We start from the raw sequence: 26829 nt of genomic DNA on the forward strand, positions 1-26829 counted from the left end.
TGTTTGTATTGCAAATGCACTTTATGTGACCAAATTCCCAATATTTTAGCAATTGGCTCTGAACCACAAACCAGAATTGTAAATTTGAGAATATTACATTCAAAATTGTAGCTGGATAGAGTGTCCTTGTTCAAGTTTAACTGGCAAACATTTTGTTTACACTTTGATAGACGCATATTTATTGATAATAATGTAACATTTTCGAAGTTTTCAGGGGCTGAAAAAGTTGATTTTCAAACTGAATTTTTGAAAACCCCTGGAGACTTTGGGCAAGGATTTGTTTCTGTAATCTTTCCCACTACGTCATTTTCCCTCAGCAGAGAAATTGTTGTGTTGCCGAATGCCAGCTACAACTTCTGTGTGCAAGCCTGGTGGAGTAGCAGTTATGTCACCGCCGGACAATCGACTCAGAAATTGCTGTTTAGAGTCCATATTGTTTTGGAAAAAGCATCTGCTGAACACAAGTCAACTTTAGAGCTAATGCAGCTTTCTTGTTGTTTGAGTTTCAATATGCCTTTTTAACAACACTGAAAATGGTGTTGTGGTTGCTTTGCTCTCTTTTACATTTCTCCCAGAGTTTACATTCACTTGTTAATTTAGCTACACGCAGACATAATTAGGTTGTTGATTTACCTACATACAGACATATAGTATGTTGTTCATTTACCTACACACATACATATTATATGTTGTTGACTGTGCATTGATTACACATATTTCTAATCAGAACAGCGTATATTTTTGTGTATTTAACTCTTTGTGTTGATTGCTGTGTGGGAGGAGCGCATTCTTTTTCATGAAAGGCATTCCACCTGGAACATTTCTGGACTGGACTGCATCAAAACCTGCTTTTGCATCCAGGTCTTTGAGGAAGACTGCTGTCCAGCTGTGTTATAGTTATGGAGAGAATGTGTGTTAAATGTCCACACGCCCCTCTTCTATACATGGACCATGTTACACACCCTAGGTTTGGCCCGAGATAAATATCACAGTATATATTTTTATACAAGAGCTTTGTACATAATCAAAACTGTTGTAATGACACTTGTCACTTAGGCATGATAATCAAACGTTGATGAAATGATTCGACTAGCAGTGGCAAAACATCTATGTAGCATCCTGGATCTAAGCATTTCAACATTTGAGATGGACCCTTTGAATGCTCTCGACATCCTCAACAAATACTTCACAATATGATATGATCAAGCTAAATTGTGGTTTTTGGATTATTGTTTTGACAGCTGTCAGCATAAAGACTGGGATGATCGTTTGTAATTTGCTACCGCAATGTCTATACTGATACATTTGATACTACTGTCAGAAGTCAGATGTAAAAATGGGGTCAGTACAATGTTTTATAGAGTAGTGACATAACCTTGTGATACTTTTTTATTACATGAACTGAAAATGGAAACAGATCTGGCCCATTATATCAAGGTGGATTGATATTCAGCTTGCAATAATTCACACAGCCCTTAGGGTGGAATTTTGAAATTTTGCCAAATGTCACCTTTCTGATCATTTTCATTTATTAGAAATGCTATTGAAATTAACTGTGTACAAAAAAGACCTGATGAAATGTCAGTGTCACTCCCCAGTCTATCAGAGAATAAACGTATGACTGACTGAATGAAAATCAGGCTCTGATCAGCTAACAGGAAGTGATATTTGAGTCTATGCAAAGGAAGAGGTGGTGGAGAGACATGAGAGTGTTGTTTGTTCTGTATTTCTTTCACACATTATTGAAATGGATCTAATTTTCAGTAGAGTTGAGCTTGAGAGAATTGGTTTTATTTTTGCCCAAAAGAGTTTTGTTTTAAATTAAAATGTACAGTGTACTTACCATAATAAAGATTTTATAACACATGGACTGGTGAACTTTCTAAGCACTGACAGCTGAAGTAATTAATTTTCGAGTTTTGGCTGTGTTAAGATAAAATGGTACTGATGCTACTTTAAAGGTCATTCTCATCTGTTCATCTTGATGTCTCAGCAAAACAAGAAGCAGGCTTTCTCTTAGTTCACATTCAACTTAGAAATAGTTTTAATTTGACAAGTACTGGGGACATAAATGGGATTTTACATGTCTCTGGCCTACTGCGATGTCTGCCACAATGAGCATAACTCAAATACAAATGCATTTCAGAGATCACTGGGGTTTTAAACTAAACACCTGCTTAAAACAAGGTGTATGTATAGCTAGTGAATGGATTGCAGACGCACAGGAGAGGTGTTCGTTTTCTTGTGCTAGGAACGGTAATTTTCCACACTGGCTGATTACTCACATTATACAGCATGAGGTGAGATTCAATGACAACGTACAATTGTCTTGTGGCAGTCGCAGATGTGCTGCATGTTGTTCCCAGGATCTGCAAAGGCACTCCTTCACAGTGTAACATGCACCACCCACCATAGAGACCAATCAACAAACAGCCTATCTGAAATGATTCAGTAGGACGGCAGATCCAACAACAACACACAATTACCTGGCAGTGATCACAAATATGCTGCATGTTGTACCCACGATCAGTAAAGGCTCTCCGTCACAGCACAATATGCGTTACCAGTACCCCGAATGTTTTGGAGAGATCCAAAACAAACAAGCAAACAAACAAAAACACAACATCAGTGGAACAACCTTCATGAGCATTGACTGGGCTTATAGCAAGCATGCATCTTCCTTCATTGGTGTTTTGTTGAATTAGGCCCACGATATATCTAGAAGACGTAAAAGTGGTGTTTGGTGTCCCGGACCCAGCCCTCTCCACACTCACGGGTTGGGACATGTTACAAACAGAGACATCAACAGAGTGCCATTCCAGAAACACGGCAACAAGATTTCACACATCCCTGAGTCAATTCAGGTCATAGCGTGAACCAACCTAGTCTGTGAGTGCCTCAGCCATTGCCATTGGCTTAACCTTTCAGCAGCCTCAGATAACTCCTTCACAGCTCTTTTCAGGTTGTCCTTGAGAACAGAAAATCTAACAAAGGTGTGGTGACTTTGCTACAAAGCCTCTTACACCTGAAGAACTTCATAAGTGGCTCTATCAAGAAATGTAATTATCCACTGAAGCATTCAACCTAATCGTTCTCCCCAGCTGATGAGTCTCTTCTCAACATCATGATAGTTCATCCACAGGCCTTGTTTTGATTCCTCTTGTTGTTCGAAAGCAAAGCTGGTCACCACCTGTCTCTGCTCCTGTGCCTTACCCTGTGCTTTCCCATTGGCACCAAGACAAAGCCCTCCTCCTCTGTTCTACACCTGCCCAACAATATACTACAGGGGGGGCTTTAGCACGCTTAACTGCTTCCCGTGGATCCCTCGTCTTCCCTGTTTTCACTTATGGGGCAGTGTTCTTGATGATTGGATCTTTACGCTTTATGCATCATTTTGAACTCTCACAAGATCAAACATAACAATGTCCCTTGTTTGATTACATAGCACATGAAATATTTTACAAACAGCACACCATAGATACAAAAACAGTGGGAATGAAATTTGTGATTGTTAAAGGTGGAGGGGATCCCAGTCCCCAAGCACTCACAGCTTATATCAGGCTTCCCTTTGTTTTCAAGTGGGAAAAAGAGATTGGTGTCTCTCAAATAGTTTCTGGCCTTTGTGACACCAAACTATGATGCTAATGAAGTCTAATCGCATGAGGTACTGGATGGGTATACTCAGAGCCCTAGAGAGACTTCTATTTATAAGGCTCTGGGTATACTATGGCAAGCAAAATACTTTTTCACAGTTACTGGGAGCTCTGTAATGGCACACAGTAAAAGAGACATGATCTGGATGTGACAGAGAGCTGTGTAGTTTAGAAGGGGCACGTTTTAGAGGCAAGGCAGGAAACAGTGGACACTTTTACTCACAAGGGCCATGAATACAAGTTATCCCATAAATTAAATATTGGACAACTAGGCACATGTTAACGCTGACATCTTAAGTGTTACACTCATCAGCATGGTAAAGGTGAAAATGCTGTGAACACGGCAAAAACAGGGCTACTGAGCATTGCACACCTACCCAATGCAACTGCAGAGGCCCCTTGCATCAACCATTTCCATGTACAGTCTCAAAGTCTTCACTTACATCATCATTGGTAGTGAGTGTCTTGTCCTGCGCTGCAGGTTGCGGAGGTGAAGTCAGAAACGAGTGATCCTGGAGCATCAACCGGAATCTCTTGTGTTGCTATGGGCAGATTCAGATGAAGCAAGCTTGTATAACCTTCCCTCCTCCCACCGTGCAAGGGAAAGTGATTCTCTTCCAGCATACTTTTACTGTAACTTCCCACTGTCACCACTCTAGAGGGAATGATGAATAATATTACAGACACTCTGTACAGCACAGGATGACATAAAAAAAAAAACAACTACTGCTGGCTCTGTGCACGTTTTCTTTTCTCTTCTGAAAGGGCATTTCAAACAGGTCTGTGCCACGCTCTGCCCCTCAGCTGGGTACCCGGCCAGGCTACACACAGCAGCTGGTGGATGTTCGGGTCACTCTACACCTAAGTCACATGACTCTCAGCTCCTCCATGCCTATCAGTGTTGGTAGTGCACATCTTTAAAGGCTTTATTTTTCATTTTATATATATTTTTTTAAAAGCTTGCATATTCAACTGTGAAAAGTAATGTTACACATGACATAGCATACGTGTGGCAAAAGGGATTTCCAGACAGAATCCTGGTTATTACATGAGCTGGTGGCTTCGTGTGCACAGCGCACTAGTGAAACGAATGTACCAGTTCCTACCGTTTTCCTGCCGTGAGCCACAGCCATTGGACAGGGCATGGAGGATCCCATTTAGCTTAAGGCACTAGTGTAAGCACACTGACATTTCCAAATTCAAGGTACAGTATATGGTAGCTCGGTATATGGAGAAGTCGAGATGATTTCCCCAGAGAGTAATTATTTGGAAAAGGGGGCTCTGCAGAACCAGTGCCATGGCTGGATTACTCATGTACAAACTGTGTGAAGTGTAGCAAGTGAAGCAGTTAATCCTCCTCCTTAGTTAAGCTCTGAGAGGGGCCCACAGCTGACCAACCTCATTACCACACTCATCATTATCATGATTATGTCCTGGCTAGTCTTTTGGACCTGCGCCATGAAGGGCACACACTGACGACGACTCTTAAAAGGAGTGATATAAATATATTTAATGAAAACATGGCTGTGGAAGAAAGCATGAACTTACAAACAATTCAGAGTGACTCGCTTCATAGAGAGAGACAGAAAAAAATGTACAACATCACACATGTCTCAGTGATAGTCTGTCAACAGCATGCTATCCATTTTCAAGCACTGAAGGGAATGGTAACCTGGCCATCCCATACAGTACTTCCACCACCATCTGAACGCTCAGCCCAAGGCTGACCCAGTCAGCGTCAATCTGCGTCTCGAAAAATATACGCAATCCCATAACTACGGTGTAAAAGACATCAAGAGCATTCAAACCTGATTTCAAGGGCCAAGAAATCTGAGATATAGTGACAGTAGTTTACTTTAAGTGAACTCCGTCGCTGTAAATGTATGACAGCCAGGGCGCAGAGCTCGCCTCTTTCCTCTGTTTGCCAAGCGCCACCTCAGGCAGCACTGTTGCCCTGACAGCACGCTGCACCCCCGTACAGTCCATTATCCCAGACCTCATGAGACAGGAGCAGATGAGCTGCGACCGCGTAAAATACAGAAGACTCCACACACCGTGAGACAAGGAGAAATAACCCCTCAGCTCTTTTGTCATAAATAAACTGGAAAGGAACATTGACTTTCCAAAAAGAGACCGAAGAAGTGCAATAGAAGTGAACATCATTTCACACAATAGATCAGAAATACCCTATCCGGAGTTACATAAAGTCATTTCCCAAATTTCACCTGCCACAGTGATTAATGGGCTACTCTGAAATTCGAGACATTTAACTGGCCTTTTGTTCTGGCTTCTCATCTACAGGAAATGACATCCTTAGCTCATCATATAAGCTGATTTTAAAAGGAACGAAAAAAGCTTTGGATATGAAATGACACATAGGTCATTCAAGGCATTTGGGGGTAGGGTAGGTAATATTGCAGGATTATTCAATACAGAATTTATTTGTGGCAGAATACCTCAAGAGTAAAGCTTACTATATGAAATCAGTAGTATCAAATCTGTACAGTCTTTACAAACTTTTTTTTTTTTCAGGTGCCAAAGCTCCACACGCTCTGTGATTGTCAGATGGACCTGACATCATTTCAACCACGAACACACTGAAAAGGCTCTCTGGGTCCCACATACAGCAAGTTCCCTATTTCTTCTAAGCGCCACCTCTGAGGCACAGTGTGCCTCTGTGCCAGGTTAGAAGCTGCTGGTTTGATGTAATAGCCTCTTTTATCCTCACACGACCCGGGCCAGATGGGGAAACACCTCCACACTTCCATTCTACTAATAAGCCCTGATTTTAGAACTCTCCAAATGAAGGAAAAAAAGGATGCACCACTGAAAGCTACTGAAGTAAGCTTCCATGCATCAGGATCTGAACTGGGGGCTGATTGCCATAACAAGTTTTCATTACAAAGGCTTTCATTACAAAGAGAGGCTGGAAGCCATACTGGAACTTCTTTTGGCTAACCTACCAAAAAACCTGGATATATATCTTTTTTATTTTGGTAGGTTAGCCAAAAGAAGTTCCAGCATGGCTTCCAGCCTGCATATATACATACATATATATCTCAATCATTGTTAGCTTAGGTACCATCAGCAGACCTTGATATTGTGTGGGACAGTGCAGAGAAAATCCACGTAATGTTATCCACGTCACATACAAAAAATACCTAAGGGAGTCTTTACCAAAGCAATCTCAGCACTGTTTTCTTAAGCCAACAATCAACACACACCACAATCAACTGACAAAATGTTCAAACAATGATTCATATAAGGCAATCACAAAACAAATGTTGATAGAAATAGAAACTAGCAGATGTTTCAATCCATTTTTTTTGTGAATGATCACCGATATCTTGGTGTCCATCTAGTCTGTTCTGGTACGACAGCACTGCTCTGATCTTTCACACATTATATGTCTATTCCACGTGTCTTAGACACTTCTTGGGCATCAGCAAAAAGCATAGACTCCTATCCTCTTGAAACCTGTTCCTTATATTCAAAACACTCTTTATGATTGAAGCCTCTACAGTATATAAAAATGCTTCTACACTATCCCTCTAACATTGCACTGAAACTTGTGTATGATTATACCTTTCTGTCTTTTTTTCTTTTAAAGAATCATATGAAAAAACATCTATTTTTTAACGTGTCCGAAAAAGTGTGAAAGCTTTCAATAGCACAAAGCATAGAAATCACTCTAACCAGCAGTCAAAATGACCGATCATCTTACAAAAAGCCTCTCCATCACAGATTCACACCCCAGACAGACAAAAAACCTAGAAAAAATAAAATAAAATAAAAATAAAACTAAACAAAACAATGCTACATCATCCAAGAAATGAAGGGAAACAGCTCATCAGATTGGTGCTTAGTGCATGAAGAGTGCATGTGCATGTGTGAGTGTGTGTGAGTGTGTGTGTGAGTGTGTGTGTGTGTGTGTGTGTGTGTGTGTGTGTGTATGTGTGTATTTGTGTGTATGCATGTCTTAGTCCACCCATCTGAGAGTCTTTATAGTCTGTGTATCAGTGTGTGTGTGTGTGTGTGTGTGTGTGTGTGTGTGTGTGTGTGTGTGTGTGTGTGTGTGTGTGTGTGGTGTGTGTGTTTGTGTGTATGCCCACGCATGTATCAAGTGGAGGTGCTGAGACAAGTGTGAACGTGTGTGTGTGTGTGTGTCTGTGTGTGTGTGTGTGTATGCATGTGTGTGTGCGTGTGTGTGTGTGTGTGTGTGTGTGTGCGTGTGTGCACACCCTGGTCACTTCTCCCGGTAGTAGAGCAGGTAGGCCTTGAGTGCGTCGGGCAGGGGCAGGCTGAGGATCCTCTCCCGCAGCAGGTTGACCCGCGGCTCCTCGGCCTTCAGCGGCAGCTCCTCGCCGCCGCCGCCGCCGCCGCCGCCGGCCTCCTTCTCCTCCTCCTCCACCTCCTCCTCCTCGTCCTCCTCCCGGATCTCCTCGCCGACGCGCTCCTCCTCCTCGCTCTCCACGCGCTGCGGGATCAGCTGGTTGCCCACGAAGACGTACGTGTTGATGCGGCGCCGGCGGCAGCGTCGCCTCTTGCGCTTGTGGGGCGTGCGCTGCGCGGCGGGGCCGGCCTCGTCGATCTGCCCGTGCAGCGCGCGGCGGATGTAGACGCGCGACAGGTCCTGCAGACTCCGGATGTTGATGGGAGCTGGCGTGGGGGAGAGGAACAAGCCTCTTAAGTCACTTGGTATTCTGCGGACTACTCACTGCGTCCACACAGTCACACAGGTCCTTGGGCTAAATCAAATTCATTTGAGAGGAGAGCTTCTACACGAGCATGTATTATGGGCCTTGACAGGTAGATTGCAGCCACATTTATTCTGCCCTCCTGTGGCCATAGTTCAGTGGAACTCAGACGTTTTGTAAACGGACACAGCTGCCATGTTTCATTTTGACAATAAAGTGGAAAGAGAATCTGGTGAACTTAATTTAGTGGGCTTTTATTCGACAAGCGATTTTATAAAAACTACCGCAGAAGTTTTCCTGATGGCCTTAAGCTTGCAGCACCTTTTTGAGACTGGATATTGATTTCCATACTAACTGCCGTAGCCAAAAAGATCACAGTAACACCTGCCCCCTGGGGGCAAAATAATGTAGTGCAACGATTAAACCGGTGAAGAATATACAGAGGATTCAGAAGTGGACTTTTCATGTGGCCGCTGATTCATATTGCACTCTTGGGTGAAAAGTGATGCAGTCAAGAGCCCTTACTGATTTGTGGACTTTACAACAGAGGTCTTGAAACATGAATACATACTCTGCTGAAGGGTTATTTCTTGACTGTCGTTTTAGCATCAGCTATGAAAAGCTGAAAAGTACTGCTAACCTTGACTACAAACTGTTTCTGTATGCAGTATGTACTGTAGCATGCATTTACCTAATATGTAACTTACATATAGATTTACTTATGCAATTACACCTCATATCTTAATGTTTGGAAACAAAATATCAGGTTTTCACCTCTAACTATGATAAAGTGAAAACTTGTAAGCCTAAAGTCAATAAAGAGCTTCATCATCGTCATCATTATCCTTCGCTTTGTCATGGTTAAAAAAAGAGATGTAATGAGCTGAACAGGATTGGGCTTTACCCCTACGGTTATTTTTACTCTGGCACAGGAGACCTCGGGAAACAATGGAAGCATTGTCTCCCTGTGCATCAATGAGCTGATTTACAAGAAGCAGACTTACGGAGTTGAACCGTGTCTGGTTTGTTGCCGTCGGCTCTGTTCTGCTGGACGAGCGGGGCGAAGGACACGGCCAGGATGTTCTTGCTCTCCCAGGAGCTCTGGCCAGTCCGGGTGATCTGAGTCAACTGCAACAACACACAGCCACAGGATGCCGTTGGGAACATGGCAACAATGTCCAAAATATGATCTCCTACAGGCACAACAGCTAGACAGGTTTTGGAGAGTCCTCTCCATTGGTGCAATAGTACTGGAGCCCAGCACTGCAGCATTCATGGTGGCAGGCTTGGATACGTCCAATAGATGTCAATAAATGGACTACTACCTTGGAGTATATTGTAGTTGATGGATTGCTATTGCACTGTGCAATTCAACATTCTGTATGTCTCGGTTGTTAGATCTTGCCGCATTTCATGAATACAGATCTCTGCTCACAAATCATCATCTTAAAGGGATATTCCGCCATTTGTGGAATTACGCTCATTTTCCACCTTCCCTCGAGCAAAACAATCGATATTTACCTTGTTCCCGTTCATCCAGCCATTCTGTGAGTCTGGCGATACAACTTTTAGCTTCAGCCTAGCATAGATCATTGAATCGGATTAGACCATTAGCTTCTCGCCTGCTAGCTTCATGTTTAAAAGTGACTAATATTTCTGGTAATTTTCCTATTTAAAACGTGTGTCCTCTCAAGTTAGAAAGTGCAATAAGACCAACTGAAAATGAACCCTGCCGTTTTTCTAGGCTGATTTGACATGGAACTACATTCTCATCTGGCGTAATAATCAAGGCAACTTGCAGCTACTGGCACTACTACTGCTTGATGTCTATGGGGACTATTTTCAGATGCTGCGTACGATATCACTGCGCCTATGGTATGTTTGCAAGTTGCCTTGATTATTACGCCAGATGAGAGTGTAGTTCCATGTCAAATCAGCCTAGAAAAACGCCAGGTTTCATTTTCAGTTGGTCTTATTGCACTTTCTAACTTGAGAGGAGACACGTTTTAAATGGGAAAATTATCAGAAATCTTAGTCACTTTTAAACATGAAGCTAGCAGGCGAGAAGCTAATGGTCTAATCCGATTCAGTGATCTATGCTAGGCTGAAGCTAAAAGTTGTATCGCCAGACTCACAGAATGGCTGGATGAACGGGAACAAGGTAAATATCGATTGTTTTGCTCGAGGGGAGGTGGAAAATGAGCGTATTTCCAAAAATGGCGGAATATCCCTTTAAATATGCCTTCAGATACTCCAATCTAGTCTTTGAGCTTAGTCTGTTGAGAATATATTTCCTTACATAAACTAGAATGATAAAGACATGAGAATAACCTTTCAGGGATCGTAACACCTCCAGTGTAATCTCAATGTATACCTCACAATTATTCTTTGACCTCCAGTGCTCATAAGAATCTAAACCAAAAGCTTTGGTCTGTGCATGTGTTCGAGGCCCCTATTGGCCGCTCTTAAAGGGGGGTACACACATAAAGATTGTATAAATCTTAACCGATTTTTTTTTTATCTGTGTACCCCCCTTAACATTCAACCCAATTCCTGAGGAAGCCTTTGAAGGCACCATGTGCAGAGGAAGTGAGCACCGCTACTGCTGCTGCTCTTTCCTTCAAGCCGCATTCAGACACACAGCGGCTTGCTTGCTTGTCACCCGTCACTGTCGCCTCAAAAAGTTGAGATTAGTTTATCTTTGTCATACAGATTTTTTCACTTCGCAAACAGGTTTTTTTTGCCTGCAATCCGTACGAGTCTCTAAAATTTCACGAGTATTCCATGGTGTCTAGTCAAGAAATGTCTGTCCTTGTCTCTTTCTGTCTGAATGGGGTTTTAGGTTATGGCTTCTGTTAAGCACCTGGAGACAATTTCATTTGTTGGAACTATAAAAAATAAAATGGTGAATGAATTGAATTAGTCATCAGACTGTACATTGGACTTGTGTCCAAATACAAGATGAAGCATGCACGAAGCGAGGAAGGTGGATTCATTATTTTCACAGACAACACACTGCAGCACGAAAGCTCATTCTGGAGTAGTGCATTTTGAATACCTGATCTTCAATTGGCACAACAAGGATGCCTCCCACTTTGAGCATGATTTTCATGTAGTTCTCGTGGTCCTTTTGCACTCCAGCTCCACAGTAAATGCGATCATATTGGTGGCTGTCGGAGGAGATTTCTAAGCAGTTTCCTACCACAAATTTTGGCTCACAGAATTCAAACCTACAAGAGGATAAATAATAATAAAAAAAACATGACCGAGTTACTGAGTAGACTTGACACTTGCAGTACATCTGACACACACAGCTCCTGAAGTAATATACAAATGTTGTTAGATAGTATATATGAGTCTGTATAACAGCATTATCTTTATATTAAACATAACACAAATATTACTATATACTCCTTTGTGGCAATTACTACTTACAATACTATGAATACTGCAAACATACATAGAGTTTGCGTCACTTACTTATCAAAGCTATCACTGTTTTTAATGAAGTCCTCCAGCCTCTCTTTAGCATACTCCACAACATCCTTATGTAGTTCAACACCATGATTCACTCCAAATGGACCTGGAAGCCATTGGACAAGAGTCAACTATCTTAACATGAATCAGTGCACTGTACTGCAACGAGCTAGTGAGCAGCCATATGTTAAAACTAGAGCGCATAAGAACATCTTATTACTCTGTTACAGTGTCTGCACCATCTGTTCCTCTCTCAAATCGCACACCACACATGAATATGTCAATTACAAAAATCCTGAAATTTAATATACAGCAATCCTCATTTGGGGGAACTATCAGAGCTTTAATTACATGCACTAAGTCGACATGTGATATTTCAATAAGCAAAATAGGCCTATCAAAACAGTAATACCAGTGATCTGATAAATTATGCATAAAACTATTAGAGTCAGTGTAATGTATTAAAGGCACAGTTCACGATTCCAATCCCAAAACACGTTCTCAAATTCATTGAATTGCTCCAAATGATAGTCATGGCATTTATTTTGCGCTGGCTTTAATCAATAAAAACCCTGATGTTTGTTTGTCGTCCTGGCCCTGTAGACACAGTGGTGCATACTGATCCATGAGCAATCAGCATCAACATGGTGCTTCAGAAGCATGGAAGGGAGAGGTGTCCTGTGATTGGCTCTAATATCAACAGCCTCTGCTGAAACCAACTCCGGGTCACAGACTACATCTCTAGTGCAATATATATATTTTTTCATATAGTGTGTATTTTTCTTTACATGTAGTGTGTTTCATACCATCAAGTATTAGTGCATTTTTTTAAATGGAAGTACAGTATACTGTAAGCCTTTGTTCCACTGAGATCAAAGATAGACGCAGTACATAACAGCACTCTCTACAGTACATCATCTCGCACAATAGGCCTATTAGCAATACTACTTTACACATCATTATGTAAGCCTCTGCCTGACTGCACTTGATGTTTTTTGGAGGAGGAAGTGAAGTGTGACATTACCAAGGAGCAGGCCCACCATGGTGCTCAGGTAGCCGGTGCCACTGCCCAGGTTGAGGAAGGACAGTCCCTGCCGCAGCCTCAGCGCCTCCATCACCTCTGAGTAGATGCACGGCGCCGACAGGTGGAGGTTGCCATTTTTCCACGCCAGGTCCTTGTAGGCATTCTCTCGGTAACTGTCCAGGTAGTAGTCGCCACGGTCGATGGCACGGAAGGCCTGTTCCACCTGTTCTGTGCGGATGTACTGAGCCTCCTTCAAGTTGTCGATCAGGTCGTCGTTGTCCTCCCCGGCACTGACGGCTCCTCCCATGGCGACAAAAATGCCAAAAGAAAAGAAACGTAAAAACAGCCCCCCCCAAAAAATTTACTTTCAGTGGGGCCCAAGGCCTCACATGGAGAGAAGCTGATGAGATAGCTGGAATTAGCTCCTATAGGATCCTTGAGATCGGCATCTCAAATTTTTGGTCCAAGAACAACTAAAACACAACAGAGAAAATGCATTAAAATAAAGTATTACAATAATGCTATATCATGATATAAAATACATTACAAAATACTGCTTCAAAATACCCTTCAAGTGGTTCAATGGAAGAATTTTGCCAATATGCAAAAATTGTTTGCACAAGATTGCATGAAGAAGAGATTTGCTCATCACATCTCTGTACTTTCTTCAAAACAGTTGCAGTCTGACTATTAATTGTGCTGTGTGTCAAATGAACAGGGTGCCATAGCCAATATGATATGCTTACCACACTTATGTTGGCCTGGCACACTGTGCTTTACCTTGTTGGATTACCCAGCCCTTTGGAGTCATAACCTCCCCCTCACTAATACCACGGACAGGGCAATCTTTGTCCTACTTTTTTCTACACCTCCCTAAAACGCTGTCCTTTGAGTTTTCTGCAGTAAAAATAATGCAGGGAAATTGGGTCAAACCATTTCTCTCCCTTATGCCAGACAAGCTGACAGTGAGTCTATATTGCCACTGGCATTAGATAGCTCTTCCCAGAATGCATCAAAGAGTATGTTGCCCTCTTCCCATACTGTACCTTTAAAAACCATGATATTGATATTAAAACCTGGTGACTCCAGTAGTTTTCATTTGAAAGTGCCCATTTCAAAGACAACTAGATACAGTATTTTCACTGGGGATTTTGCATTGCTTCTCAGAAAGCAGTTCCGTAAGCAGTCCTGGTTAGTAATTTTTCCACATGTATGTAAAGTAGTACACAAAATAAAGTGCTAATGAATATTTCACATCCAAGCACACGCGTTCTCAGGAAAGGAAAACTGGAGCATACTGTAACTGCATATAGGCTAATGGATAAGTAAATAATTTGAGCCTCCTAACTAATATTCTATATACACACTTTAATATAGATATCCTAAAACAATGCTTACGTTTTGCCAACTTCAATTTGAAGTGCTGTGGACACTGGCGTCAACATGAGTGCAGCACACTCTGCTTTCGACATTCCACTACTTAAACTCCACTACTATCAATACAACCCCGCACACTAGCGCCAAACTCTGCTACCACCTCCACTGGTGTGCGGAGCTGTATTGAGAATAGTGTTAAACAATCTAATGTTGAAAGCGGAGCGCACTGCAACTACTTTATGTCAGTGCCAGTATTCGCAGCACTTGAGCCAAGTTTTATTTGGGTATCAATATGGTGGACCCCTACACCCGTACACACAGTGCCACTGTGGACATTGGCTGGACTGTGGTAGCCTTGGTCACCCGTTATCTTCCAGATGCCTGGTTGGGGGTGCAGCATTTTCTACACAGAATCTGCAGCGGTGAGATGCAGCTTCCACTTTCTTATTATGGATTCAATGGTGCTGAACTGGACATAAAAAATGAATATTTTTGGAGTCTGAAATTGCCTTGGGGACTATATAGGGCATAAATGCAAGCCACTTTATTGGTCAATAAATAGTGCCAGGCTGGGGACAGTGTTTGGTGAAGGTTCTAGTGTTCTAGTGTGACCTCAGCTGACCACCAGTGTCACAAGGTTGCGCAGGGGTTGGTGTGGGGACATACCCAGAACAGCTGCGAGAGCCAGTATCCTGTTCTCAGGAAACCCTCTGAGCTGGGCAGCAGATGATGTGGGTCACAGATTCCCGGCTGCAACACCGCACTGCAATCACATGCACACAGTGAAATTAGATACATAAACAAACACATGGGCCGTCCAATGAGCAGAGGGAGCCAGGGCTTGTGAGTGAAAGGCAACGTGTTTGCACAATGCATCAGGATAAATTACACAGAGGCAGGCCAAACTCTGATAACACCATTGGAGAACATATTTTTAGATTAAGATTGGGTGTGGATCAGACTGCAAATGCAAGGCTAAGGGGCACATTGTGGCAAATAGCTACCTTTGCAATTTGCAAACACTCCTAATCCCTTAATCCATTGCCAAATCCTAGCACACCTCAGATTTAATTTCTATTGGATGAGAAATTTCAGTGCTTTAAATGGGGTGTTCTGTAGAGAGGTAAGCAAGTAGGCTCATTAAGCTACTTAATAGCAACAGGACATTGTCTGTGATGAACTTGCAGGGAGAGCTGCTTGGCTTTAAACGAACCTGACTGCGTTTTGGTGACATTAAATGTCGAATATAATTGGTGTCATGCCATTCCATCCTATTTTCAGTATTAAATGCAGTTGATTATCAGGAGGCCAAATCTGTATAAATACCAGAATGGCACGACAGAGGGCAGAATTGATGCTCAGGAGACGCGTGCACGCACAGTGGAACCTTCTCAACATGCAGTTGAGGCAGTGTCAGATCTCAAGCAATCGAGTTATGCCTGGTACATCCGCACTGCGTGTGAGCTCTGCAGAAACAAAGCAGAGTGTGTCATCCGCAGTAGTCTCGTTACTGAATTTGCATAGCAAATGAACATGGCACTCTACAGTCTGTCGTTTCTCACCTCTCAAAACACTCGACCAAAAGGCGAGTAGTGTAACGGTGTCAAAGAAAATTGATAACTGATGAGCTGTTCTGCAGCGCTTCAGCTAACCAGCTAAGTCCTGTTAGCTAGCTAATACCACGTAGCATACGCAGAAAGAACTAGCAGGTACTTCGACGAGAACGGAGCACTTTGGGAAGATGAAGGTTTTTATAACAGCTAGCAAGCTAACAGGAGATAGATACACAAACTGGCTAGCTTGCAACTTGAGCAGTCAGGATGACGTTCACTTTCAGTACGGTTTCGAAAACACAGCTAAATTAGTGAACAATTCGACACCACTTTAATCTGCTGAGATGAGCTTGTTTATTCACGATTGCAAACTCCATAATAACTTGTGAGACTGAAATTCTATTTAGAATTGAAGGTGAAACGGAGTCACCAAAAACATATGCAATGTTACCTGACATCACTAAGTTGCGCAACCGTGTTCACTAAAAAGCGTTGTTATTTGCGCCTAAAACAGATTAACAGGAGAGAATGTCAATAGTGCTTTCATATTAGCGGCAGGGCTAACAACTACAATTAGGTTAGCGATGCTACTTTGTCAGGCTCTCATCTCCCATTACGGTGCATCCCACATTGTGTTTGTCCTGGCAGCATTGCTAATGTTTTATTTAGCCTATCTTAACCCACTATCGATAGATGTAGGCTAAAATACAAGTTGAACCTTGAGTGCGTCAGACTATGGTGATGTTAGTTAAGTTAACTTCCGATCACTAACAAAAGTGAATGCCGAGGACCATCGCCTGCTATAACAAAATGTCGACATCATAACAATTCAGACAAAAAATCCACAAACCTGTTTTGTTTGCTTGTAACAGCCAGTCAGATGAGTAAATTAAGTAATATGAATATTACTGACACAATCTATCGAAACAGTAACGTACCGTCGCACTGACAGCTCACATAAATATAGTTTTTCGAAGACGGCCGATTGCCGCTGTCTTTTCTTCAGGAACAGCTGAGAGGATGTAAACATATGTCACGTGGTTCTTGGCTGATCGAACCAGACCAGACAGACAGACGTGTTTTCGCGGGATGACAAGAATAGAATTCTGCGTGGATCAGATCCGCATCATCGAGACTCAAGAGCACAGCTATTCAGCTTAATGTTTTCATGACCTCCTTCGCTGTCGTGGCTGTTTTTGCCACCATAACAGGTATGAAGACACAACCTAGCCTACAGGCCAAGCCATGCAATCCAAGTTCAGCTGTTGGTGTTAGGTTAGGTTTATTATGGATCAGCAGCGAAGGGCGATGTTGTCGTAGGTAGGTAGGGCCTACAACCTGATGAATTTCCATGTCCTCGCATGACCTGAGGAGAAAGTGATGGGTTGGATCACACTCCTTGCTTGATTTAGCCTACACGACATTATTAAGTGGTGTGTCATAATTCCATATTAAGATATGACTTATAAGTAATAGTGTATTTGCTAGTGTTTGCTAGTTACTGGGCTCAGCAACAACTAAAAGCTATTTGGTGGCAGCCACCTCAAGGTCAGTCAGAACCCTGTTACCAGCAATATTTCCCTATCCAACCCAGCACCTCCTCTCTCTCTCTCTCTCTCTCTCTCTCTCTCTCTCTCTCTCTCTCTCTCTCTCTCTCTCTCTCTCTCTGTGTAGGCTACACACACACAGAGTGTAGCCAATCAATAGCCATTCCATCAAGAAGTAGAATCAATCAAAAGCTAATTCTTTCAATTGATAAATTTGCTAAGTTGTCATTTGAAGTGCAGATTCTAAAAGAAACAATTGAGAATTATCTTCCACAACAGCATTAAGGTCTACACTTCACATTACATTTAGCAGACACTTTTTGTCCAAAGTGACTTACATACAGTATGTTCTGTATTACAAGGGACAACATTACGTTGTCCGTGGAGCAATTTGGCGTCAAGTGCCTTGCTCAAGGGCACAATGGTGGAAGCCAGGAATTGAACCGCCAACTTTCAGGCAACTGCACGCTAGCCCAGATCCTTAACCACTACACTTGCCATCGCCCCTTACATGTACTTTTTTCAGATTTTCAGATGGTCAGTGGTATGCCATTTCTGGGTCCGATGTTGGATCACCATCACCATTACATGTTATCCCGTGAACAAACCAATGAACAAAATGGCAGCGGGACGCCAGATCTTCCCCAGTGGACCGACAATGGTCCACCAATCTCTTGCTGTCTTGGGAAGATCTACAGTGCCTATAAAAAGTAGGCCTATTAATCATCCTCGGATATTTCCCCTTTTATTACTTTAGTAATTGGAATATTTGTTATTGAATATTTAATTTGGACTTTTTTTTTTTTACAATAATTAAAAAAGGAATCCCCTCTTTAATGTCAAAGTGAAAGCAAATTTCTACAAAGTAATGTTAATTTAAATATATAGGCCTATAATGGAAAATATATATTTATATATATATATTTAAATATATGTAATATATTTAAATATGTGTAATTCCGGAGCGATTTCAACCCAGGTTCTATTTCACCATGACAACGAGTCGAACACACCCTCGAGAGCTAGATTATGTTGACCTTCAGCGCCTCCAGCCAAAAGGTTGACAGTGGAAGTGCTTGGGGCAGGCTGCCAAATGTACCCAAAAGAAACATTTTTTACTTTTACAGTATCATGCTCAAAATAGCGGCATAGCTCTGCAGTAGTATGAATAAGGGAGTACCGGGTCACCTCCAACTTGTGGGGAAAGTGCAAGTTGATTACAAGCAAATAGTTTCTCATCACTGGGGGCATCTTCACATATATTTTAATTGATTAATTCGGCATACTTCTGATTGATATACAAAAAACCAAGTTGCTGGTGGCATGTGTGTGGCAGGAGAAGGCCAAACAGCTCATGAGTGGAGGTGTCCTGATATACTGTGTCGTGTGATATAGAGTGAAACTACAATGTTCAACTAGAATTGTGTTTAGTTATTTCACTAGGAATACATGATCTCTCTAGTGTAAAACAGCATTGCTATCCATTCCCTGAATGGCTGTATTAATATGTGGCGCAAATGAAAGAGATATTATGATGTATTTTTTCTTTCTTTTTTTCTTAATTATGGATTGGCAAAATATCTAAATAAGTACATCATGCCAAGCTAGGCACAAGCTATTAATTTAAATCACTTAATTTCAGTGAGTTGTAAGGCTAACAAGCCTCTTGAGGATTATCAGCCAAAACAAAAGCAACCTATTACATATACAAAGTAGCTCAATTAAATTAGAGTCTCTACTGATTATTAAATTGAAAACCCTGGAGGATTTTTTGTCTGCAAAATTCCCTCGTTCTTTGTGGCCCTGCTTCTTATAAAAATCCAATTTACCTTTCTCTAGGTTGAACAACACCATCTAGTGGACATTCTAGTTATACACTGTGTGTAGGCTAAACCCCATTCAGTGTAATATCATTTCAAGGAAAATATAGGAACTTTCCATGCCCCCCTGCTATAGGGAGCTCGTAGAGTATACATTACATATGCCACCAGGGCAACTGGACAAGAGCCAACTCCACAGACTGGGGAGTCATTTTCAGTCCAGGAATCTCTCCCTGTCCTAAGTTACCCTCGTGGGCAATTTACACAAGTTGAAGTGTCCTAGAGTATGCTGGAGCTTGTCTGGGAGTAAGGGAGCTGCATGGGCAGCTCAAATTAACAGATGCTGTGAGGTGAATGAGGACAGGAGGTCAAACGAGTGCATTGGACTTGGCAAATAATTAATTTCTTCTTTAGTTCACATACTTTACTAAAAAATTGAATTGTCATATGTAGAGTCACATATGATTGACAACCAGGCTTGTTTTTATGTGCCAAGAGACGAGTCTTAGTAACAAAGTAGCATTCTTTAAAGGCAGAAAGCTCAATTTGAACTTGTTTGCCTCAATCCTCACAGATAACCTGTTAGGCAATACTGGTTTTATGTATAGCAGTCATAAAACAAAACTAAAGAAAAAAATATGCAGGCATAGTGCAGCATTCAATGTTATACAACAGCCGCTCACTTGGATGTTGTTAGGATACCATGTTACTGTATGCTAAATGGGGAAATCATTGCTTCATGAATATACCATTTTGGAACACCCCCAAAAATGGAACATTAAATATGACAATGTTTAATGGTCTTACATGTTTACAAGCAAATTTTGGTTTACAGGTACTTAAAGTAGAATGAAAGTACTCAAGAAAGATGATAGAGATGCAAACAAAGCCCTGACAATAATTCACCCTGCTTAGGCCCCGATGAAACTCTCCAAGAGGTCCTCCATACTAGCTTATCCACTGGAGTGCAGTATTCATTGCTTTAGCACAGCACATATCTGGTTCCCAACAGACAGGATGCCCTCCCCTGCACGATTACGCTGGATAGTGGAGCCAGCAGGCTATAGGGGCAGCTTCCACTGCTTCTTACAGTCTGATGCACAACATTCACTTTTCTTCTATATTGTTCACAAATGTACAAGCACAGGCAGAGTTCTGAACAGTTGAGTCACACATTTAGATGGCTGAGATGATTACTGTGCCTGTTTGATAGTGATACGGTGTTTGTCGTGAATGCTGAGCGTTAGCCATGGCATATGACTCCTACACACATGTGTGCGCCCCAGTTGCGTATAATGCTATGCCGACGACTACAACTGAGTGCCAGTTTGTCTAGAAGTTGAAGTTTACAGAATCATTTTTTATCACAGAATATCATTTGCCACTCTGTGATCTTAGAAAAATGTGGTGTCTGGACTAGGCTACTAATTACCACAAAAATTCAGCAAATACTTGAGAGCTGCTGGATTCCTGTTAGGGACCTGCGTTGAACTTCTGGTGGGCTATACGTAGCCTACCTCTCAGGAGTCAGGACACAGATTCATTCAACACCATCTATAACCAGCCACGTGCAGTGGACAAGGCTAGAATTACATGCCATGAACCTTGTGCCATCTCCCTGAAGGAGAAAAGCATATGTCTTTGTTATGAGATTAAGGTCATTGTCATTGCAACCCCCTATTGCCCCAAGACAAAGAAATGTAGTAGTTGGGGGAGAATGTGAGGGTTGTGGGTGGTCTCCTGTCATTTAGCGCATCTTTACAGTTCATTCTTGGTTTTACTGGCCTGGCAGGGGCATATCACAGACATGCAGGGATCTTGGACTCTTGGATAACTGAAAGATAACTGCTGCTATGAAGTAGTGTAGCCAAGAGGACCTGCAGAATGGCTTTACCAGACCTTCTCAATCACCAGTTCTGGGCTTCTTTCTCATGGAGAGGAATGTAGGGGGATTTTTCATTCCCTGTACCGATTACAGTTGCACGGATGAAAAAGAACACGATTAACTATTGCCTCATCGCTCTAAGAAATATTCCCTCGGGCCACAGTATTTTTCCAGAGCTGACATGCCTGATGTAAAATGACCAGGGAAGGGAATGAATGGCAGATCGCTTTTATCAACTTAAGTGGTCTGTATGATTAATCTTCAAGTTTGTTTTTTTCCATTAAGAAACTGTTCATGAGAACAGTATGATGAGATCTCAAATCAGAAACTCAGTTTGTTGGAAGAGACTGCATTTATTTAGTTTTTCCTTTGGCGAGATCAATTTCATCAGTGCCAGCACAATTCATTGGAGATGGCTTTTACTAGGTTGTCCTTGATTTTACACACACACACACACACACACACACACACACACACACACACACACACACACATACACATGCACACACACTGGAATCACAAGGACACCTTCTGGCCAGTGTGATGTTTCTGACTGATGTCAGTTTCACAATGCAGGTGTGAAGGCCTACTGCAGCCACGTTATTTCTTTTTTACCTGAAGCGTATATGCCACACTCTGTGAAAACACAACCATGCGGTTGTATTTGTTCATTGAAAATGTCATAAAGCTGTTCTGATGAGCTAGATAGATCGGCAAAAGAGTTACAGTCTGAAGTTGAAGACAGCTGGATTGAGTGAGTGCCCTTACAATACCAGCTAGCTCGTGGAAAAATGACCCAACTAGGTGACTAAATATTCTGTATTTTTTTTATTTACTTCAGCTGTTCATGCATTTGTTTTCACTGACTTGTCCCAACCCAGAAGTGGCCGCAGTGTCAAGAATATATTTTCAAGAATTTCAAACCCTTTCATTTCCATTACCTTTCACAAAGAGGACAACTTTTTGATAAACATTATGTATAGTATATTATTAGTCATGTCAAGTCTTAACTTTATGAGGTGACTTGATTTTTGTTAGGTGATATCACTAAAGTTATTTAGATCAAATAACCTCAACATGATCACAAAGGTACTTCTAAACACAGACTAACCCACTGTCTGTTGAAAGAATTACTTAGATTGGGTGTAAAAATGCCCTTCTATTTGGGGAGCATATAGTTAAGTGAGGTTTGTGAAAGATTCTGTAAACCAAAATCAGAGAAAACCAGAGATGGGGAAACCTTGCTTCAGAAAGTAAAAGTCCATGGTATCAAATTAGACAAAGTCTTTTCACCCTTCATGTTGTGTCATTTTTACACTCTCAGAAATTATTTTCATCTTGGAGATTATCATGTTTGGGCATTAATATTAATATCTTTAAAAGTGTTCATAGTTGGTCCAAACTTTGTAGGGTCGATGACAGACATGTTCTCAGTATGGACCGTTAAAAGTTTGTACTGCATGCCCATTAGTTTTATATAAAGACCTACAGTATATCGAAAAAGTGCAAAACTGGTGATATTGAGGTTCTTCTTTTTCTTTCGTCCTGCAAAGTTTGGGTTGAATACTACTTTTCATTATTAATGCCCAAACATTGCTTACCAGACAATGGGATTTTCATGCTGTAAAACTGAAGTTATTTCAAGGGCTGAAAATAATATGAAGACATGGGATTTGAAGAGAAATATTTCATAGGCCTTGGTTTTGGGACCCATTCTTGATATAGACAAGGTTTAAACAAAATCTGAGACGGTGCAGCAACAACTTTATCTGATTTGACACGGAATGACCCATATTTGGTCCAACCAGTGAGTGGAAAACATCTGATTCTTATTAGCTCAAGTCTTCAATCAGGAAGGACACATTTATAACCAATACATGGTAGGACTTTCACTTTCTGAAGCCAGGTTTCCCCATCTATAAAGGACACCTTGTATGTTTGGAGTTAACCATCCAACCATACACATCATTTTTTTTGCTTCTTTTTTTTTAAAGTATATTTTTTGGCCTTTTTGCCTTTATTGTTACAGGACAGTGAAGAGTAGACAGGAAGCTGGGAGAGAGAGAAGGGGTGGGACCGGGACATTACCGCAGGCCGGATTCGAACCTGGGTCCCCGTGGGCACTCAGACCCGTACATGGTATGGGCGCTGTAGCGTGCTGCGCCACAGCACCCCCCAACATCATTTTTTGCGTCGTCATAAAAGGGGTCACCTCTTAACATACAGTAACCCCTCCTCTTAAGAGTTGAGTGAACAGGTGGAAGAGAGTAGAATGCCATGTAATCATTCTCCCTGTGCATTAAATACAATAATGAGTTGACACAGTGAAGAGTTCGGCTAATTAGGATCAGTTAGAAGAACTACCGTATGTGTTCTATGTGTGTGGAGTTTTCCACTTGTGTGTGTGAGTGAGATGCCTACTTCTTTCTGTCCAGATCAGTATAAGAGCAGTTTAGTATGCCATTTCAGAAACAGCTGAGGCATGGGTACGGAGTGGACCCTTTCAACGCACGGCATAAAGAAACATGCATTCCCAAGGCATGTTCAGTGGCACAGAAAACAGCATTGAGCTAATGGTAACTTGGGGATAAAAAATAAAAAGGTATTTTTTTCAAAGTATCTGCATTGGTTGTACACATTTCAACCTGGAAAACCCATAGGAACAGATTGGAATGGTCTAGTCCTGCTAATATGGCCGTACCATATGGTCGCTTTGTTATGCACATAAATGTCTCCAAAGTACACTCCTTTTGCAGTTGTTGATACGTGTCTCAGCAGCATAAGCTGTGTCACCCCAACTGTCTCTGTGCTATGCAAATGTGAGTAAAAACGGTTTATAGAAAAGATTGGCTGGCCTTTTCCTCTCTCCTGTCCTCCCCAATACTGTGGCAGTCAAATCCTGCTGTAAGGGCTGGCCTCATAATAGGAGAACTGCTCAGTGCATTGCACATAACCCTTATGGATTCTCCTGTACAGTGCCATTTACATTGAATGCTGAGTTCCACTGTACGCATCCTTTACAAAAGATAATGTCACTTCTCCTGGTGTGTCAGCCATGTCAGCTGCTTTTCTCATCAGTTTTGGTTGACTGGACAATCGTTTGTTTATATCAACAAACATCCTGAAGCATTGAACAGGAAACATTGAATGGAAGCATCCTGAAGCCTTAGATAGATACAGTACTGTATGTGCAATGTTTTCATTTATGCTCCTGTGTTATGGATCTAACCATGTGATGAGCGATGCCTGAAGTTAATTGAAGTTCATCAGAGCTGCTGTTGCCGTGATGGAGTTATTACACCTTGCCATGCAATTCAAGTGGTATATGTGCACTCCGGTGACTAAAGCTGACCTCATTAGAATAATGAGATCGTTAAGGTAATCACAATCATAACTCAGCTATGTTGTAGAACGCGCTACAGTTCATTGCCATTACAAAACCTGCCAGCGCAAAACCTGAAAAAAAAAAGTCTATATCATCAGAAGTGCAAGTATATTCTGTGCTGCTGGTTGTATTTTATAGTTGGACAAGAAGCTTGCTTTTGAGGAACTGCAGCTGATTCGGCCATATGAATATTTTATTTCTACCATACACAAACTGTACAACACTGTGCATTATCTGCTTATGAAATAGTAAAAGTCCAAGGAAAGTTCAATATATAAACTACTTCAACTGAAAAAGCATTTTGTTTTAATCAAAAAGAAAAGAATGTACAATACGGTTCCATCATACTAATATCATTACACAAAAAATCCAGTTCACATTACAAAACATCAAATACAAACAGGGAAAAATAAATATTCTTCACAAAACTTCCTGAGCAAACAATGTGTGGTATATAAATTAAGAGTTAAGAATTATAAATAAGTAAACATAATAATAAATTACAGTCATTAATTTAAACAAAAATGATTGATTCAGTTTATTAACGTTAAAATTCTTAGTAGTCACCATTTGGATAAAGTAGTTTTTGTTTTCGTGAATACCCAATGATTTCTCTGGATATTTTTATCTTTGCATTTTTTTCTCGTTCTTTGCATGACACGTAAAGTGGCAACTTATTAATACAGAATAGTCCAACAAAATCATACCAGTCCATGCATTTATGAAATGAGATCAAAATGGAGTATCTTCTTCAATTAACACTCTCTCCACCACTTTGAAACCGCATTGGGGGACAACAGAAAAGTGCAATTTCAAGATGTTGTTTTGGGACATTTAAAGTTATCCAATGTCCGATAAAAACAGTTGCTCATCTTTACATGAAAAATACATTTACTGAATCAGCTCTAGATATGAGACTGAGTCAAAGGGGCACATGGAATAGGAGTTTCTTTTGTTTGAAATTCAAAAAAATATATTAAATTTCATTTTTTTGTGAAACATATTTTTGTAAATTAAATAATAATAAATAAAAAAAATCACCAACAACAATCAAAGTGAACCTAACGGGCCTCTCCGCTGATACATCTCACACTCACATACATTGTCTGCCAGTAGAAGATGTGCTTTGAAGGAAGTTTGTGGCCACAAATAGCAATGTGGCTCCGTCACTTGCTTTCATGTGCTTTGTGGCACGTTTGTCATTTTTGCCAGTCACTCCCAACTTCAGAAAGAAAAATGTCATCGTTCATGATGATTAAAGACTTGACTCCAAAATCAGAACAATAGCAGTATATATTCAAAGTGGCATATAAACAGTAAATCCAACAGAGTTAGAAGTATTTTTCTTTGAAAATAGGTATACTGTGTAATAAATTAAACACCATTCACATAATACTGTTCTACCACAAAACAGAGTATATTTCATGTATTCATTTACATTTAGGCACATAAATGCACACACACACATGTGTGCACACCAAAGGCAGATATCGATATAAATGAATGAAAATAAGTTTAAAGAAAACAAAGACTTGAAATTTGTCATACTGATTATTAGTTCCTTTCATGACACATTTAAGCTGTGGTGTGACATTCATTCCAGCTATTCTTTGCAGCGATACATCATTTATTTATCTATTTTTTAAATTTCATTTCATGTGATTCTTTATTTTGTGTGCTGTGATTTTTCACTGTACATTCAATACTGAATTTCATATAAATGTCCTTCTTCAGTACTGCAGGAGGAGCAGTTTAATTGGAATCACTCAATATAGATGCTGCTTCTCACCACTAGATGGCAAACACGAGCAGCATTTCTATTCTGGAGTTCACAGGTTGGTCATCCCAACTGAGAAGGATTTCATTTTAGTGACAAAACCTTACAAGAGGAGTACGGAATGTGTTTGTTTGTTGCTTACAATTTCGCACTGCCCTAAAGTCAAATAGAACAAAACAAATGAAATTTCCACTTTCGAACATCTATCATTATTAGATATAAATTAAATATATTACTGTGTAATAAATATTTGAATGGAGAGAATAAATAGCAACGGCATAATTATACGTAAAATATGTTTTACACAGAAATCAATTATGCAAAAAACAAACAAACAAAAAACAAATACAGAGTAAAATCAAGCAAACCATACGAAATAATTAAGTGCAAAGGGGTATAAATCTCAATAAATAAACGTATTGAGTGAGCTCAGAAGCTGTTCAAACTTTTACAAATTCTGGCTGGTAGAGTACTTTTTTTCTCTTCAGTGCAGTAATGTTTTCAGTGGAATGGCAATGTTTTTTTTCTCAGAATGCCATTTCCTTGCACATGGAGGGACGCCAGGCCTCCTTCAGAAAATAAAGCTGTCCAGAAATATTGCCCCACGCAGCAAACCCTCTGACAGACAGACAGC

At 41.0% G+C, this 26829-nt stretch overlaps 1 protein-coding gene across 4 annotated transcripts; it reads right to left on the reverse strand.

Annotated features, from left to right (window-relative positions):
• Positions 1 to 5148: 5148 nt before the first annotated feature.
• On the reverse strand, positions 5149 to 16881 carry pcmtd1 (protein-L-isoaspartate (D-aspartate) O-methyltransferase domain containing 1). Of its 4 annotated transcripts, none has more exons than XM_062527170.1 (8): positions 16632 to 16881; positions 15555 to 15694; positions 14895 to 14991; positions 12852 to 13324; positions 11831 to 11933; positions 11409 to 11580; positions 9355 to 9478; positions 5149 to 8312 (listed from the first exon to the last, which is right to left on the reverse strand). In XM_062527170.1, exons 4-8 carry the CDS (start codon positions 13156 to 13158, stop codon positions 7900 to 7902), a joined length of 1119 nt encoding a protein of 372 aa, XP_062383154.1. In that variant the 5' UTR covers positions 13159 to 13324; positions 14895 to 14991; positions 15555 to 15694; positions 16632 to 16881; the 3' UTR covers positions 5149 to 7899. The 4 variants fall into 4 exon arrangements, with proteins under 4 accessions (XP_062383154.1, XP_062383174.1, XP_062383164.1 ...); XM_062527190.1 differs by lacking the exon at positions 16632 to 16881 and adding an exon at positions 16233 to 16301; XM_062527180.1 differs by lacking the exon at positions 15555 to 15694 and having other exon boundaries at positions 16720 to 16881.
• Between the last annotated feature and the right edge of the window lie 9948 nt (positions 16882 to 26829).

This window comes from Sardina pilchardus, chromosome 2, assembly GCF_963854185.1.
Source record: "Sardina pilchardus chromosome 2, fSarPil1.1, whole genome shotgun sequence".
NCBI classification, from domain to species: Eukaryota; Metazoa; Chordata; class Actinopteri; order Clupeiformes; family Clupeidae; genus Sardina; species Sardina pilchardus.

Bases quoted from the DNA above. Each gene is read 5' to 3' on its own strand.
- pcmtd1 (XM_062527180.1), bottom strand. From the start codon at position 13,158: ATGGGAGGAGCCGTCAGTGCCGGGGAGGACAACGACGACCTGATCGAC. The intron at 9,479-11,408 runs GTATTCAAAATG...GTGTTGTTGCAG, and splicing joins TTGTGCCAATTGAAGATCAG to TTGACTCAGATCACCCGGAC. The intron at 8,313-9,354 runs GTAAGTCTGCTT...CCCCCACGCCAG, and splicing joins ACCAGACACGGTTCAACTCC to CTCCCATCAACATCCGGAGT.